This window comes from Anser brachyrhynchus (genome assembly GCF_964034855.1).
Source record: "Anser brachyrhynchus genome assembly, chromosome: 1".
NCBI classification, from domain to species: Eukaryota; Metazoa; Chordata; class Aves; order Anseriformes; family Anatidae; genus Anser; species Anser brachyrhynchus.
In genome coordinates, this window is record NC_137694.1 from 209,569,255 (window position 1) to 209,587,481 (window position 18,227).

At 47.2% G+C, this 18,227-nt stretch overlaps 1 protein-coding gene across 4 annotated transcripts in view; it reads right to left on the bottom strand.

Moving 5' to 3' along the window:
• MYO7A (myosin VIIA) overlaps positions 1 to 18,227 on the bottom strand; it is a 95,210-nt gene that overhangs the window by 28,400 nt on the left and 48,583 nt on the right. For 2 of the 4 annotated variants that reach the window (XM_080576362.1, XM_080576363.1), the window contains 11 exons: positions 18,006 to 18,125; positions 17,147 to 17,289; positions 16,675 to 16,885; positions 16,043 to 16,178; positions 15,466 to 15,572; positions 13,316 to 13,372; positions 8,781 to 8,918; positions 5,276 to 5,434; positions 4,860 to 4,952; positions 2,992 to 3,086; positions 720 to 804 (listed from right to left, as the gene is read on the bottom strand). In XM_080576362.1, coding sequence (XP_080432488.1) covers positions 720 to 804; positions 2,992 to 3,086; positions 4,860 to 4,952; positions 5,276 to 5,434; positions 8,781 to 8,918; positions 13,316 to 13,372; positions 15,466 to 15,572; positions 16,043 to 16,178; positions 16,675 to 16,885; positions 17,147 to 17,289; positions 18,006 to 18,125 — 1,344 coding nt within the window. The remainder of the gene's footprint in view (positions 1 to 719; positions 805 to 2,991; positions 3,087 to 4,859; positions 4,953 to 5,275; positions 5,435 to 8,780; positions 8,919 to 13,315; positions 13,373 to 15,465; positions 15,573 to 16,042; positions 16,179 to 16,674; positions 16,886 to 17,146; positions 17,290 to 18,005; positions 18,126 to 18,227) is intronic. The other 2 variants (XM_080576365.1, XM_080576364.1) reach the window with 1 other exon arrangement.

The following is an 18,227-nucleotide window of genomic DNA, read 5'->3' on the forward strand; positions in this document are numbered from 1 at the left end:
TCAAAGCTGAGAAAGGATGAAGGGAGTTTCTTCCCCACTGAGTGATAATGTTTCTCCCTTTAAGAGGCTTCAGGAGGTCTGGTTCTTCATATCAAGGTAGCTACATGCCAGAAGGCTGCTCCCATGGAGTTCCAGCACCTCCCATGGGTTCCCCTGCTAATCACTGCTCCTGCAGACCTCCTGCCTGGTAGCCAAGGATCTCTTCTGTGGAAGGAGGCAACACCCTGAGCAGTCAGGAAATGGTTATTCCTATCATGTTGCTGTCTCTGAGGATGATATCGAGCACTTTGGACCCCAGCATGCTTCCCGAAAGACCCAATGTTAGATCAGAGGCAGCTAAAACAGGGCCGTGGACTGGGCTGAGGAGAGGCTGGGAGAAAGCCCTAATTGCAGATTTGGTCACACCTGGAGATGGAGTCCATTTTTTAGAGGAAGCTGCTTCTGAGTTTTCAGTCACCTGGAAACTGCGGGAAGACTTTTAAAACACCAAGTGACCATTTGGTACAATGGACATCTAAGTTATGAGGAAAAAGGTCAGTGAGAAGGCGGTTAGGTGCTCTCTTTGATGAGAAGGCAAGGCATCAAAATCACAATTCCATTCATCCTGCCAACCTAAACATCTCAACCCTGTGGGGCAGATTGAACCAGGACACTCTAATTTAGGTCCCACCTGAAAGAAGGAGGAAGATACAGGTGTGAGGAAGCACCCACATACTTACAGCACCATAGTTCTTCCTGCAGTTATGTCCACGCCAGTATCTCTGAATCATCAGGACTGAGTTTCTCACTTTCAGGAAATTGGACCTGGAAAGGCATTTTCATCACTTGTGTCTGTGGTTGGACAGTTATCATCTCCAAATTATCATCTCCAGGGCCTCATTCTTCGGAGACTTTAAATTGAGCAACTGGGTGGAGTAAACTCTACATTTTTGGCCTGAACATATCTCCTCCCCAACATTCTTTGCCTTTACAGGAAGGTCTGTAGAGGCTCTCTCTGATAGATCTCCACAGGCTCATACATGGGAATGGGTGGAGCAGGAGATATTGGTAATAGTCCCTGCTCTTCCCCCCTTGCAACCTCCTCTTTCCTCTGAAATTATCTCACTGTCTGCTCTCCCTGCTTCCATCCCAGCCACCTGCAAATGGATATAAATTATCTAAATGTTCTAAACTATCAAGAGTAAACTCCAGCAACACCACCCTGCTACCAAAATATATTAGCTATAAGGATAACAAAAACTAGCAATAATTATTCAATAAAATAAAATAAAATATAAAAGCAATATAGCAATATATTATATATAAAAGCATATATATATATAAATATATATAAAGCAATATATAAAATATAAAAGCAATAAAAGCAATAAAAACTAGCAATAATTATTCAAGAACATATTATATTAATTTCAGTAACATGTCTGAATTTTATATATAAAAGTCCTTACTAGTCATAATTTCTGTTCTTTTAGATGTCAAAAATAAGATTTTAGTAGGGAAAAAAAAAAAAAAGGAGCAAAATTTTAAATCTGCTTCCCCTAGCTACTAATACTGCTACCACACTAATTTGTACTTGTAATTAATATCAATTACTGGATAATTTATTTTTACAGAATTACTATGAAACAGGTTTGTTTGGCTAAGCTTTATTTACATTGTTTACATTTACATTTATTTACATTTTTTACAAACAAACAAACCAAACCATGCAACTTTTTTTTTTTCTTTTTTAATTCTGATTCTCATCACAACAGTTGCTTCATTTCTAAACCTTATTTAAGTAGACTGAGGATAGACCATAATTCCTGACAGCCTTTAAGAATTTCTCTCACTTTCTCACTGTGTCTCACTGTGTTTTGTAAACACAAACTTCTTATACATATACCCTGCTACCCTCGTCTGCTCCCTGCATGCTGCTTAGACTGGTCTGGTCCTGTGCTTAGACACCCTGGGGACAAAAGCGTCAGGAGGTCTTGGAAGTCTCTGTAGGATTACTGTGGGGAGGTCCTATAGCAGCCTTCTGGTACCTAAAGGGGGCTTACAAGAACGATGGGGAGAGACTCTTTATCAGGGAGTGAAGTGAGGGAGTGGTTTTAAACTGAGAGAGGGCAGGTTTAGATTGGAGATAAGGAAGAAATTCTTCCCTCTGAGGGCACTGAGGCCCTGGCCCAGGCTGCCCAGAGGAGCTGGGGGTGCCCCAGCCCTGGCGGTGCCCAAGGCCAGGCTGGGTGGGGCTGGGGGCAGCCTGGGCTGGGGGAACATGTCCCTGACCATGGCAGGGGTTGGAATTAGGTGGTCTTTAAGGTCCCTTCCAACCCGAACCATTTGGTGAATCTATCATTCTATAAGGTGACAAAGCTTCTCAGAGTTATTTGGCACATGACTTTTTCTCAAAATCTAAGGCCCAGCCTAAATTACAGCCATAGCTCAGACAAAGAGCACAAAGCCCCAAGAAATGTTCCTGCCCCTTGTCTGTGCATGAAGCGTGGATGTGGCTGTGGCTCCCCCTTGCCCTCCACAACTGTGCCATGAGCTTCCAAAGGTCCATCTACGTGCCCTCCTCCCAGGTCTGTGGCGACCAGTTTACAAAGGGAGCTTGTAAAAAGCTCCTTTGGCTTTGTGGAGAACACTGTTAGTCACTACGGAGGACCTGATAACCCCATTACAGCCTTGTGGGGTTCCCATAAGACTGGAGGCTTAGCATTGCCTTCAGCAGAGTCCCACTACTGTGTTGATGTAGCAAGCATCAGCTCCCCTGAGGTCAACACTGAACAGGGAGAGAAGGTCCTATTCTGTCCGTATTTGAGGCAACTAATACTGTTTTCCTCTGGTTTCTTTTACTATTTTCCTCCAATACTTGCTGCAGCTGAGTGCCAAGTCCCCTCTCCCCAGCTAAACTCAGGGCAGGTTGGACAGGCATGGAGGGAGCAACGTTTCCCTCAAGAGCTGCTTGTTATCCCACCTCCAGGAACTAGCAGGGCTCACACCTACCTGTCTTTGAACCCACGCACGACCTTCTGGATGAGGATGACTTTGTCTGTGATGGCTTTGTCCCTCTCAATCTCCAGCAGCATGTCGTGGTGATCCTGAGGGAGGAACCAACAACCATGTCAGAAGATCTCCATCTGCTTGAGGTGGTGCAAGTGCAAGATCCTGCAGCACGGCCGGCGCAATCCCAAGCCCAACTCCAGGCTGGGCAGAGAATGGTTGGAGAGCAGCCCTGAGGAGAGGGACCTGGGGGTGGTGGGGGTGAGAAGCTGGACTCTGCTGTGGGGCCAGGCTGAGAGAGCTGGGGGTGGTGGGCCTGGGGAAGAGAAGGCCCCGGGGAGAGCTGCCAGCGGCCTGCCAGGGCCTGCAGGGGGGGCAGGGAAGCTGGGGAGGGACTCTTTGTCAGGGCTGGGGGGACAGGACGAGGGGCACCGGCTGGAGCCTGGCAGGGGGGAGGCTTCGGGGAGGCGTTGGGAAGAAATTCTTCCCTCTGAGGGCGCTGAGGCCCTGGCCAGGGTCCCTTCCAACCCAAACCATTCGGTGATTCGATGGTTCTCTGATTTAGGTGTGGCTGGCAGGGTGCTATGAGGCCCTTCCCCAGAGAAGATGTCCAAAATAAACTCTTGGGTCATTTTCCTTCCCAAACATACCCCACCTATTTTCTGGGGAAATCCTAATATAGATCCTAGCGATCCACTGTCTTCATTCCCAAGTGAACCAGAGCAGGAAGAAGACAGATATATAATGCTTTATAGTCTGAAAGCATCCAAATTACATTGGTCTTCCATGCAAAGCTCTCATCTAATACCTTCCGCCATGGGACCAGCTCCCAGGAGCACTGGAGAGGTTTGGAAACAAAACCTTTTTCTCCCTCCAGCAAAAGATGCAATGCCTCCACACCCAAGGACAAAAAGGCTTTATCACATGGAATTTCCTTGCCCTGAAACTTTCAGATGCACCATCCTAAGCTTTCTTTTGATTCCTCCCACACCAAACTCCACTTTCTTTCCTGGCTGCAGCATGCTGAGCCCTGCCATGCTGGGTGCAGTGGAGGTAACTCTGCACGTTTCCTGCTTTGCTCGACCTCACGCTGCCCTTCAGGGCCTCCCAATTTCTCCATTTCCTGCCCTAACAGCTGTGAGATCTTGATAACAAGCACTGGAAAGAGCGACTAGTAGGAACAGCTTCTAGGGAAGGGATGAGGGTGTTCGTGCTGGAGATGGGTTGGGGGGGTTATTTAGATATGAGCCACCAGGGTTTTCTGCTGAGATTTTTGCTTGAGAGAAAGCTTTGCTTCCATCCTGGTCCCTTGCCAGCTCAGCTTCCTCTCCTAGGGGCAATGCAGGACTGGGTTTGTAAGGAGCAAGGAGCGTGAATGGGAAGTGGCTGCTCTCATCTCACGGGGACCTGAAATGCTGGGCTGCTCCATGATAGCCAAACTGATGCAGAGAGGGAAGCTGTAGGCTAATCTTGTATTGTGCAAGGACAGTGCAAAACCAAAGTGAGTCTGTTGTGCTCTCAGTCCCCCTCTTCGCAGGGCTCTGCGTGGACATCCCTCCTGCTGCTGTGCCTTTTGGGTGAAGGCAGGAGATGAGACAGTACGTCACAGCCCAGGAGGAAAAAGGCTATGTGTTGAACGTGACTATTTCTGCCTCCACGCATGCATCAGCGCTGGCAGAGTGTCAGGACTTCCTCCTGCCCACTGCTTCCTAAACTGGCCCCAAATATCCTGCCTTGGCTCATTTTCTGCCTCCTGCCAGGCCAGGCCAGAGACCACGGATAAGGGACACATCTTGCGATGGAAAGGGGTTGGTAGGAGACCATAAGGGCAAGGGTCCCAGATGGCAGGGGGGGACGCCAAGAGCCCATACCTTCAGGAATATCTTTGTCTTGCCGATCTGCCAGTCGTCGTCCTTTCCGAGCACCGCTTCAGCAATGCGCTGGCACGTCCCACGCAGGTCGCCCTGGTGAGAAGCGGGGTGGTGTTCGGCAGGACCATCCTCACCCCTGCTGCTCAATGGTGGCCATTTCTGGTCTCATTTCCAGCAGTTTTCTGCTAATAAGCTTCTCACCGCGTATAGGGTGAGTGAGATGGGCTGAATATGGCCCCTTGGTACTCAGCTCCTTGTCCCTAGCATTTTTCCTCCACTTTTTAAAGCCCAGAGCACCACCACAGCATCTGGGAATCTGATGCTGCATGATTACTTTTGGAAAGGATGCACTCCCCATAAATACCTCCAGAGAGACCAGCAGAGAGTAAGTGTTTGCAATGGAAAAAGGTACTCACCTGCTTGTATGCTGGCTTCACGCCGGGCATGAGCACGCGGTACCGGTCCACGAACTCCACAAACGTGTAGCGGATGGGGTAGCCAGCCCGGCGGATCCGGATGGTCTCCATCATCCCCGAGTACCTCAGCTGCCGGACGCACAGCTCCCGGTCGAACAGCTGGGGAAGTTACAGGACTTGGTGCTTTGATTGCACATCTTGGCCTGGATTGGCCATAGGATCTGTGTAGTGCAATGAAGTCACGCACCCACCCAAACCCTTCACTTGGTGGACCCAAGGCTATAGGAGCCTTGGCTGTTACGGGCCTGATCCTAGAATATTTTCCCCTTTTATTTAATTCTCCTTTGCAGAACTTGATATGTCCTACATGCTACAAATGGGACAGAGAGAACTAGAGGACACAACGCAATGGTGAACATCACCTTGGGAAAGTGAGACCACACCACAGTCACCCTCGTAGTGACCACTCGTGGTCATTGACTTCTGCTGGCAGCTCTGAGCTTTACCGGCGTGATCACAGCAGTCAGGGCAGTGCCATTTTGAAGGCAGAGGAAGCCAAGGACTAGATCAGTAAAGGCTTGGACACCAAAAGGTTTTACGGTGCCTGCACCCTTTGAGTTAGGACATGTGGCTCGCCAAAGTCACACAGAAAAAGAGTTCAGCCTTGTAGATGCCTCAGCCCTGAGCTCAGCCTGGTATCTTTGAACCACCCCTTATATCCAGGAAGACATCCAAGGAGGTAAAAATGAACGGCTCAGACCAGAGACCAGCAGAGGGTTTTAGGGATGGGACAAATCTCAGGGCAGTGCCCATGGCTGCTCCTGAGAAGCAGCGGGCAGTTGCAAAGCAATGCAGTCCTTGCAGATGTTTGCTAATGAACCTGGCTGCTCTCCTTTGCTTGGGGCACCTCAGGGAGGAGAATTAGGGATGCTGATAGCTGGCTGCTGAAGTGAAGGGAGGCTCAGAAAAATCCCTGCTGGTGGCTTGGTGCCTCAGTGCAATGGGGAGGATCCTGGAGCCCCCGGGACACCCTCTTGCAGCCTGAAGTTGTCTGCTGGAAGCATCAGAACAGAGTTTAGCCCAAGTGTAAAATAAAGACCCTCCCTTCAGCTGTCTAAAGTACGAGCACATGCAGATATGAGCATCTAAAATACATCATCTAAGTTCCCAGTCCTGACGGTAGCTTTTGGAGTAGGTCATAGCAGCCACTTTGAGAGGTCTGGAATGGAGTGAGACAGATCCTGATCCCAGGAGAAGATAACAGATGAGGGAGAAAAAGGCAGAAGGTAGCATCATCTGGGTTTGGACTCAAGCTGTCCTCGTCTAATGTGGGTACTGGGCCTGGATAGGTGCAGAGGAAGGTGTTGTGCGTTCCTCTCTCCCTGCACCATATTTGTGGGCTTGCAAATAAGCTCCCGATGCAAACAATTTTTATTTTTTTTTCCCACAGTACATTTTAGAAGGAAGCAAAAGTTTTAGAATAACAGAAAGTAACAAACAGTCAGGACTTTCCACTGACCTTTCACTTCCCACTATACCATTTCCTATCACTATCAGTACGCTTTCCTTCATAGCCTGGGACAGAAAATGAACTCCCAGAAAAAGTTCTCTTTTGCAGTCGCCCTGCACAGCTCTGTGTCCCATTATGTGTGCTGTTTTTCCTTTGTTTTACTAAACCATGACAAAAAATGAATTTAGCAAAAAACCACATTTCATATTTTGTAGCACTACTGTCCCTTATGCAGTGTTCACTCATCCACTCATTGCTTTAACAGGGAGATTAATTTCTCTTTGTCTGATTCTTTCAAACTTCTAGCTGTTTTTTATCCCACTAAATGTCTTGTAAATAAATGGGGTGAACAGAATATTGTAGCTTAGAGCTTGTAAGAGCTGGTCAAATCCAGATTTGCTACGAAGGACGAAAAATGCCTGACTGAATGCCAGACATCCAGGTGTAAAAGCAGCTTGAAGCCGGGGCATCAGGAATAATTTGTTAATGTCTGTTCAGGATGTGCAACTATCTTTCAATATCACCCACGTGCTAAAGCAAGGCTTTGGTTTGATCTCAGCTCAGATGATAATCTCAGCTCAGACATCTTGTTTCATATTAACCCGAAGTCTTCCTTTAATTTGCCGTTAACTGCCTTTTAATTTTCACCAAAACCAGGATAAGGAGACAACAAACTGCCTGGAGAGCCACCAAACTTTTCACCCCGTGCTATATTAGATTCACTGAAGAGCAAAAATAAGTTTCAGCTGAACACTGTTTGTATGTAACAGCTCTGAAATTTGATATTTTATGCTTTTATTTTTTTTTCCACTCATTTGAGCTTTGCTAGCTAACAGTAGATAAAACTCCACCTCTGGCTAGATTACCCGCTCCTGAAGTACAAAGGCATGGGCAAAATGACTCACAGAAACAAACAGCTGAAATTATTATTAAATCAAGCCGTTCCTCCCCAAGAATTATCACTATCAAGAGCAATGAGAGGCTAGCACGAGATTGCTGATGGCTCCAGGGTCCAATCCTGCAGGGGGGTGATCCTGAGGCTGGGGTTTTCAGCATCATCTCCCTTCCACCGAGTCACTGCACGAGAGGGCAGTGGTCCTGCAGCCACCTCCTTTCCTTTCATTTGCTCATAAAAGTTTGTCCCCAGAGCGTTCACTGCTTTTGCGGCAAACACAATAAAAGCAGCGTTTTTAACTGGATGCCAATTATTTTTAAGTTTCTGAGCAATATGTATATATATTTTTTGCCTTCAGGCTTGCTGTAGCTGCATTTAAGAGTACTCTGAGCGGTGGAGGGAATTGCCTGTTGGTTGTTCATCCAGATAAAATGTTGTAATAATCCTATCTGGCACAGTCTAACCTCCCTCCCCTGGGAATCACAGCTAAGTAATTCCTCTTACATTTCCTCTGTGTTATTTCCCTTTTCCTTTTTTTTTTCTTTATGATTTTTAACTATTCCTTCGCAATTGTTACAAAAACAAACAAAAATCAAACAACAACATCAAAATAAACAGTTGAAACGAATCTAATGGGTAAAACCAAATAATGTCCCTCAGAAACAAAGGTTTTGCAGAAAACACCCACAGGAATGGAATCGTTTTTAGGGGACTGTCAAACTCTGCAATAGGGCCGGACACAGGGCCCTACAGCTGGTAGGGAGGCTGCCACCCCCTATAGAAATCAGATGCATTTCCTATAGGGGAAAGGGCTGCAGGGTGAATTCCTCGAGGTCATCCTTGGGAAGAAAGGCGGGGGAAGTATCTCCCCTATAAAAAAGTTTTGGGGTGCAAAGAAAGTGCCCAACTTTGCCAGCCTTTCCTCCACAAGCTTTGGTGACCCCTTTGCTTGCAGAAAGGGCTGTGGGTTTGTTTTCTAAGCACCCAGGGTCAATCCTGCCTCTCCCGATGCCCGAGGGACTTTTACCATTAACTCCTCTGGATAATCCTGTACAAAAAAAAAAAAAAAAAAGCAACCAGGAGAGAAAATCAGGACTCACCATGGGCTTCTTGTACTCATTGGGCTTGATACAGCGGACGAAAAAGGGCTGGCAGACACTGAGAGTCCTCATCAACAGCTCCAGGGACCGCTTGAACTGGCTGCTGAGCGTCGGCGAGCGCTTCCTCGTCTCCGCTCCCTGCAAAACGGCGGCAGAGCGGGCTCAGGAAATGGAAGGATAACAGAGCCTTTCCCCTCTGGCCGCGTCCCCGGCAGCCTCCGGCTGGAGGCGGGGAGCCGAGGCTTCAGGGCTGCGGTGGAGGATGCCCGAGGTGGCAGAGATGGGGAGAGGAGAGGGCTTGGGGCCACAGGGCACCTGGCTTTGTCCCCGGACTGCTCTGCTTGTGTTGCACGCACACTCGACGATTTGCTCCAGGTGCCTCTACCCATTGAGGAAAAGTGCCATAATTTAATTGCTCCTGCTCGAGCCTCCCTGTGTGAGTCAGGTTCCCAAACGCCTCATGTAGGACATCAAAAATTTCTGTATTGCAGCCTGGGGCAAGGCATTTGCCCAGGGGTGCTCCACAGGAGATGCTTGGGCTTCCCCCTCCCTGTGCATCACAGCACAATGATGCTGACCCCGCTGTCCTTGTTCTTCATGTCTGACCCATCTTCTGCACCCTGGACCAGCCTCCAGAGGCTCCTGGAGGCAGAAAAACAAGCCAGGGGCATGTTTGCTGCAGGAGACTCTGCGATGGCTCCAGAAATTGCTGCTGAGGTCTATTTTCCCCAGTCTGTGCTACAGGGAAGATCTGAATTTTGTCTGGAAAAGAAAATTAACTAGACCAAAGGAATTAGGGTGAAACTTTGGGATGATTTGGGGAGAGAGTTGTAACTCTCTCCAACTTGAAAATAGGACGCACTGTGACATGACCTGATGGCCAGAGATTTCCCAAAGGGAGGATTCCAGCAGGATTTTCATGCACATTTCCTCCGAACATCCTCTTCTTTGCAGGTGGTCAAGCCACGTGTGGAGCCACGAAGTCCCCATTTGCACTGACCTTGCTGCTTTGTTTCGCAAGGCGGCGAGTTTTATTTTGACCTCTTTTGCTAAAAACTTTCTGCTTCATCCTACAGCAGTCAGACAACGCCCCCACACCCCATAAAGGAGGCATTTCCATAGCCCAGGTTGGACGCAGCGATAGGACAAACCCAGCCAGCACAAACACAAAATCGTCATGGAATTCCAACAAGGCAACATGAGCAGAGAAAACCCAGCTTGTGCACACCAGAAAAACCTGGCCCTCTTGGCCAAGAGAGCTTGTGGGGCTATCGGTGATCTCTCCCAGCAAAATCCTCCCCTGAAGGACAAACTGTTAACGAATCTAAAGTAATTAATGGATGCAGCTGCTACCTGCAATGCACTGTAGAGCCTGGTGTTCACGTTTTGTCACGGATTTGTTGAGGAACGGGCTGTTTCAACAAGAATCTTAGTTTGGATAGCGTTGATTAATGCTTTCTTACCACTTAGCTAATTCTGTGCAGGGGGGGTCACCTCTAAGCCATGAGGAAGGACAGTCACAAGAAGCAGTGACAGACACAGGAGCGGGGCTGGAAGGTGGAAGCAGCTGCCTGTTTGTCAGGTTTGCAGGTTTGTGCTTGTCCGGGAGAGGTCATTTTTCAGCTGTGGTGGTAGAAAGGATGCAAAACTTCGTACCAGGGGCTCCTACATGGGAATGTGAGAGTGGTTTGCTCCCAGACTGCGGGTCCTGCCTTCCTGGTGCCTTGCAGTCCTTCCTTGCGTGCACCCAGCTCTGGTAAAATGGTGTCTTTTCCATCCTTACCCTGAGAGCCTTTTGATGGGAAGGGCAGGAGGGAAGGGACACTGGCCAGAAGTGTCTTCCTGGGCAGAATCTGGCCATGATTCATCTCCTACCCATATCAGCAGAGAGGTCTCAGCTCCTCCTGGCCAGACTGCACCACCCCATCCATTCGCATGGACCTGGGTGGTGAATGGATGGCTCGTCCCCTCCATCCCTGGGCCTGACACTTGCACACAGATCCCTTCACGGCGGGCACCAGCCCCGTGGGCACCAACCAGGCTCTCAGCTGTGCCATGAAACCTCAGGTGTGTATTTTACATCAGCCTCCTCCTGCATGGACACGATGCCAAGGCTGGAGCCAGCGTTCCTCCTGCCTCACCTGAGAATCACACCTCTTCCCTTATTTCAACAAAACGGCCAGAAAAAAGGAGCAGAACAGCCCGCCAACATGGCCTAATGAGGCACTGGAAACAGAGGTTTATAGAGACTGCAGCATTTTTGGGACACAGACTGTCTCTTCATCAGTGTACATACAGAGCCCAGGGAGGATGAGACCTGTGTATAATGGGGAAGGAGGAGCAGCAATCACAGGTGCTGTAACCTGGACTGGGGCACTGAGTTACTGCTCAGCCTCAAAGGACAAAAATAAAAATACAGAAGCAAAAGAGAAAAATAAGACAAAAAAAGAGAATTACAAGATTCACAGGGAAGCATCATCTCAGAAGAGAAGTTCAGAAAGACATGCAGCCCAGCATGAAATTCAGACATGCTCCAGTGCTGCTTCTTTTTGGCACCTCAGCCTAGCTTTAAAGATGCAGAGACGTGTGGCTGCTTGCAGTAGCATAAATACAAATATACAAAACACAAAAATACAAAAAGTCAAGGCAGGACATCAGCAGCAGGACACAAGGGGACATTCCCCTGGCACATGGTGCCTGAGATCCCCAGTGGGGATCCCATCAGGACGCATCCCAACATCTCTGTGAGGCTGTAAAATCTCTAGGGACCTATTCTGACTCCTCCCTTGGATGTCTTGGACACATTTAGGTACTGGTTTAGGGCTGGGAAAGCAAAAACCAGTTCAGCCCAGCTGCACCCTGTGTAGTCAGCGGATGAAGGTGGACTCTGGGCTATGGAACTTCTCCGCACCTCTTTAGGATTGTAAATGGTGGATTGCAGTCCTGATCCATGCCAACAGGACACCGTGCTTGTCAGCCTTTTTTTTCTGAAGTCTGAGGACACTGAAGCTTACTGTTTGCTGTGGGAAATGTCACTGGGGTGGCCTCCAGATGAGCACTGACAGTTGAGGACTCATCACAGCAGGTTCTATGGTGGCATTTGGTGAAAAGACGGTCTCTGTCCCCAAGGATGTGCAGTCTGGAAAGTGCCTTGAGATACAAATCTGACACTGGATGTATAACAGTGCCGAGCGTCACTATTTTGGGCTAAATCCCTATTTTATACGACTCACTGATGGAACGTCTCCTTTGGCCTAGTGGTTCCACCCTTGCCTCAGTGCCTAACAAATACGACCAATTATTATTCATTAGAAAACTTACAAAACTTGAAGCTATATTATGAAAACAGTCATGACAAGAACAAGACTCTTAGAAATCATCAGCGTTACTTGTCCAATTTCCCTCTGTCTCCTGTTGTCATCAGAGAAAAAGACTGGCATGAGAATTTCTGGCAGATTTTGCACAATTCTCTCCTCCGCTTCATTTCACCGTGTCTTAATTCAGGAAGGATTTTCTTTTTTGGTGTGGGGCATTGCTACAATCCTAGAGCAAGGCCCAGTGAGATTCTGCTATCCAAACACCTTGCGGATGTGATATGGAGGGGAAGGAGTTCAGCTCTGGAACAAATGGCTTGGGGTCGTTTTGGGTCAGGTCGCCCTCATTGGAATTCCAAATCCAAGCACCCTGAGACAATGCAGAGGTAAGAAGGGTTGAAATTCAGCCCATGCAAAGATCTGAATTTAGAAAGCCAGGTCCCTCTCTAGCAGAATCCCTCGGCTACCAGGGGACTGTTGTGGCAATGTGGGCAGAGTCACAAAGCTAACAGCACAAAACCTTTAGCACACAAGTCTCTACCTTATGGCCAAACATCTAGCAAGAAAGGTTTGGAAAGCCATCAGAACCAGTCATGAGTTGAGGTGCAACAGAAAAGACGAAGAGAGGTGCCAAGAGCCTGTTGGGATGAGCATGCCAATGTTCAATATTAACCGCGCCTTTGAAGGCTCAGATTTGAGCTCTCACAAGTCACGAAATACCCTGGAGACTGAAAGCATTTCCAAGTGACACAGAAATGCAATCCAGGAGTCACTCTTTGCACCAGAGCCATCAGATTTCTGTCCCCAAAAGTACAAAACAGGGCTGGATTTGCAGCTGCTTCGAGGATTAATGTCTCACTGAAGCCAACGGTGGCAGCAAGATAAATTACATTCAAATCCCACACATGATCAATCTGAAGTTAATTAAAATGACTCAAATACCAGAATAACAAAAACAAAACTTTGTCTCGGGCTGGTTCTGATTTTATCCAAACCAAATTCCCATCATTACAAAACTCTTTTGAGTTGAATCTTACAAATAAATGGCACATACTTCTGTAGCTACACAACAAGCCCTAAAAATACTCTTCATCACGCCAGTCACTTGAAATGGATCCTCTACAAATAACACAGGGCGAGCAATAAGCCAACATGAGAAAAGCACAGTCCTCACCAAGGAGAGGTGAATATGCAACAGAGAAACTCATTTATTCAGTTTACCTTTGGTGTGGGTGTGGGCGACTGGCCAAAAGTGCTGGATGCATAGCCACAGAGAAACTACGTGAAGCACAGGTAAAACAAAACAAAAAAAAAACATACAAAACAAAAACAAAACAACAAAACGAACAGAGACAGAGAAGAGCAAATAGTGAAAAGAAGGAATAACTGAAATGGGAGCCTGACTTTGTTAGTCCTGGAGGTTCAGCTGTTAAAACATCCCATGAACAAAATGTGCTAATTCTTGGATTTTTGGCCATCCCCCTCTTGGCTTTTCCCATCTCTCTCAAGATTCGTATCCCTGAAGCTGAAGGAACCACCACTGTCCAGCTCTTACTTCTTGGAAACATCTCCTCTCTACCTTTTAACCTCACTAGCTATCCATCCAGGGTCAGCCAACCCCACTCCTCTCCCTTGCGCATCCCTGCTCTCCTTTGACTAGGTTAGAAGATGCCAGCGAAACAAATTTTCACAAAAATCCTAAAGAAATTGCTCCCTCCCCTCCTAATTTTGGTCAGATAGCTTCTACAGAAATGAAATTTTCACCGATGGGAAAGCACCCAAATCTGATCTTTTGTTTTTCCCTTGACCAATCTCTCATCTTCAATTTCCATCTCCCCTGCTCCTTCTACCTGTTCCTGGAGCAAGCAGTGCTGTCAGACCCTGCTGGCTGGTTCCTCGGGGGAACCATGGATAATTCCCACTGAATCTGTTGTTTTACCCGACACTGTTCAAAGCAATGTTGGTGGAAAACAGTGGTAAAATCACCTTAGCCCTATGTCTGAATGGTTTTGTTTTCATGGTGTTTAGGGATTTGTGCTCTCTCCTAACATGTTCACGCTAACACGGTGCATGATTAGGGGAGATGGGACAGAACCTTCACTCCTCTTCTGGTTCCATATCAGGCAGGTTACAAATCCCTCGTTCAGGTAAGAAAAGCAGAGATCATTAAAGCATCAAGGCACAGGGAGCACCATTCAGGACAGATTCTGAAGGTGCTTAATGACAGCACAGTGACTGGAAGTATAAGAGAAAAGGGTTATCCCCCAAAAGTGCTCTGATGTTTTAAAAGATCTCAGTTCTGAGGTTCTATACAATGACCAGGAGGACATCTTGATTTTGCTACAACATACTGCCAAAGGACAGCTTGGTAGGAGTCCCCATGACGAGTTCTGCAAAATTACACAAACCTGAGAGCTCCCTCTCCTCAGTTCCCCAGAGTGCAACTCTGCTCTGCCCAAACAAGCAAGAAATCATTTCCAAGGTGAACTGCAAAGCTTGCGTCGAAAATAAAAAGCGGCGAGGAATAAGCAATAAAAAGCAAAGGGAACGGCATCACTGATGCTAAGGGATTTAGTGTCCGGTTCAAGGGGAACACCACATCTGGGGACAGCTCCAAACCCACTGGGATTGTCATAGAAATTGGTAGCTTGATGGGAGCTGATAGACCTCATCTCATTCCTAACAAAGTCAGAAGGATATCGATCGTTCATTTCAAACGGAGCAAGGCTGAGTGCCTACGGGTTTTGAATAAGCCTTGCAAAAGTGCCTGTAGCCTATTTTAAGATTTTTTGGGGGAATTTAAATATTTCTTGTCCTTAACAGTCAAAGGAGCTCAGCACTTATATCTATTTGGCACTCCTGAAAGTCCCCAAGTCCCTTGGACCATCAGTGGCATTGGCTTAGAAACAGGGCTCCAATCGCTAAAAAACTTGGTTGCTTTGGAAAGTCTTATCCTGACATCATTTTAGTGCTGTATCTGCAGCTCCTTCAGAACATCTATTTGGTTTTCATTTCTCACTCTATTATATGCAGATCTGGAATATTATAATATATATATATAAGGACTGGCTCTTTCTATAACATATGAGGGCTGGCTCTTTCTCTAATCACAAACCTTTTTGTTCTTGTCCCTATACAAGTAGTAGAAGAGCAACCACAGCAAGAAACAACATTTCACAAACTGAATGGTGTGAGTGTGGTTGTACCTGTGACACCCACCACATTCACATTTTTGGATTATTGGGTCATGGTAACAGGTTTGAAACACCCCAAAGAGCATCAGAGCAATCTGACCCTGTGCAATTTCTCCCCCCTTCCAGGAAACTCCTCCCTGTGAACAAAGATCTTCTCCCGCCCTCTGCATGCATTACCATCGCCACATCTGCTTGGAAGATCTGCTTGATGAACTTGTTTTTTGAGGAATGAACCAGCTGAATGATGTCTCCGTGCAGCGTGTCCCTGTTTTTCTCCAAGAAACCTGGAGGAATAATGGGACAACACATAGGTCCATGACACAGGGCGACATGGCCAGTACGTGCCCTGCAAGCAGCCACCTGGTCACGGGTCTACTGGCTTCCCTTGGGGAGATAATGAGGGTCCCATGCAATCAGGATTGCAGGGACCCGGGAAGTTTACCCAGGACCTGGGTAAATTTCATTAGGAAAAGCCGAACAGAAATGGTGGAGAGGGAAGAGAAAGACAGACCAAGAGAAGGAAGACAGAGACTGGGAAAAAAATGCACTGCAATTCTGTCCAGGGGACACACAAGCAAAAGAGCATAAATTTCTGCAGCTCATGGGCACTGCTGAAAGACCAAGGGATTACAGCCAGAAATGGAGCACACTGACACTACTACGGGCTGCCATCCAGCTCTGCTCCATCACGGCAGCAGCTCACCTTCCCCCGAGCATCCCCTGAGACCTGCAGTGCCCAGGAGCCACCCCATACCTTTTGTTTCGTAGTAAACAATTCCAGCAAAGTGGTTAATACCAAACTGGGTTTCATAGTTGTTCTTTGGAGGTATATAGTTGGTGTTCAGCTTGTGCTGGGAGTTCAGCTTGTGTAGCATCGTGCCATCTGTCCCCTGTGCACACAGGAAAAGATCTGACGTTTAATCAGGGTTTGTCCCATGATACTCATTTTCCAATCAATAATGCATTTCTTTTTTTTCCTCAGGGGGCAATGTGTATGTATTTTGACAAGAGAGGTGCTGGAGGGGATAACTCAAGTACAGAAAAACAAATATCTGTGGTGTGTTGTGCTGTATTCAAAATAGTCCAGAAGGAGTATATTTAACTTTTTCTTAAATTTTCAGTCAGAGGCTATTCTAGAGCCCCTTACAGGTGTATTATTCCATCAGAAACTCTAATTTCTTTTAAGCTTGACTGTGGTACTGATGGAGTAATAGGAACTACAAATAGGTAACCAACAGATGAACGTGTGATATATCAAATGTGTGTTATATCTTTGTTGGCTCCTGATTTGGAGCTGATCAGACCTCTCATAGGGGGGCAACATGCAAATATAAAGGGGGTAAAAATAGGGGAGTCACTGGAAAGAGGGCTGAGCCCAAAACATACCTTGGGGAACTTGCTCTCCTCATCAATGAGGGAGATGATGTTCATGGGCTTGATGGCAATCATGTCCAAGGCATCCTGGTTATCAGTGAACTCAATGTGCTGCCAGTTGATGTGCTCCAGGTTGTACTCCTCCTGCTCCAGTTTGAAGACATGGCGCACAAAAAACTGCTGCAGGTTCTCATTTGCAAAGTTGATGCAAAGCTGCTCAAAACTGTGGAAGGAAGGACAAGGAAAGGTTGGTTTAGATCCACCATAATCTATCTTTCTCCGTCACTCTCCTGTGCTTGAAACAACGTCCTCAAACCTTGTCAACTACTCAGTAAGGTGGCTATAGGCTAAAAATTACCATAGTGGTCCAGCTAATCTCTTTTTCTTCCCCAAAACAATGTCACAGAAATTATACATGTATAGGGGTGAGCTTGGGGTGGTAAAGGAGGCTTAAGGCATATTTCTGCTTTTACAGGCTCCATACCTGTTCACAGTGAAGTTCTCAAAGCCAAAGATATCGAGGAGGCCGATGGATCTCCTGACACTTTTGAGTTCCTGGGAAGGAGGTCTGTAAATCGCGGCGTTGATCTTCTCCACGATCCACACAAAAAGCCGCCCATAAATTCCCTGCAATGTCCCGAAGATGGAGCTCACTGAGACAGGTTGGCAGTTTGCCCTGCTAGTCTGCAGCACCACTTCACCCACAGTGGCACAGCCTCCCCTAAAGCACTGGACAGCCCCCAGGGACACAATGACCAACAGGATGGCTATGCCAGACTTTTGGAGTGGTTTAAAGCTGCCTGAGGCACTGTGTAGATCAAGGACAATGGACCTGAAAGCCTAGATTAAAGACAACTCAAAGCAAAATCCCAAAATTAGATTCTTCCCTATATGCTTCCTCTAAACCTTATTACCATGCTTTATTTATTGGTACAGTTTCACTTCTATACAAATGCCCAAATCCTGAAATTCGGGTGTGGGTGTTGCAGGTGTTGAAAGAGCTGTTCTGATTTATAGTAGCTGAGGATCTAATTCTGGAGGTCAAGCTGGAACATCTTCCTGAAGCTGATGCAGTCACGTCATGACGCTGGCTCCTTTGACAGGTCACCTTTGAGTATGGACAGTCTCAAGTCCTGACTGCAAATCCCTTGAGGACCAGGCTATCTAGATTCATTCCATCTCAGCTCTTTGCACATCCCAGTGCCAACACAGATTTAAGGCCAGTCTAGCTCACACAGACCCCATGCAAGACACTTTTCCCACGCAGTGGATGCTCTGGTCTCAAAACTGGCAGATTTCTTCATCACATCAACAGGGACAGAAGGGAATGCCTTAAGGTTTACCTTTACAAAAGCGTCCCTCACATCCAGGGCTTGTTCCATGCTGAGAGGGGTGGACACGGTCTCACCCCTGGTGATTATCGTCCGGCTGGTGAGGCAGTTCATCACGTCCTGAGGGTCAACCTGGCAAAGGCACCACCAAACAAAACTGCTGATATTATAACACAAGAGGTCCTTACAGCGGCCTGGGCTAGTAGCCTGGACATGAGTGGCTGGAAAAAAACT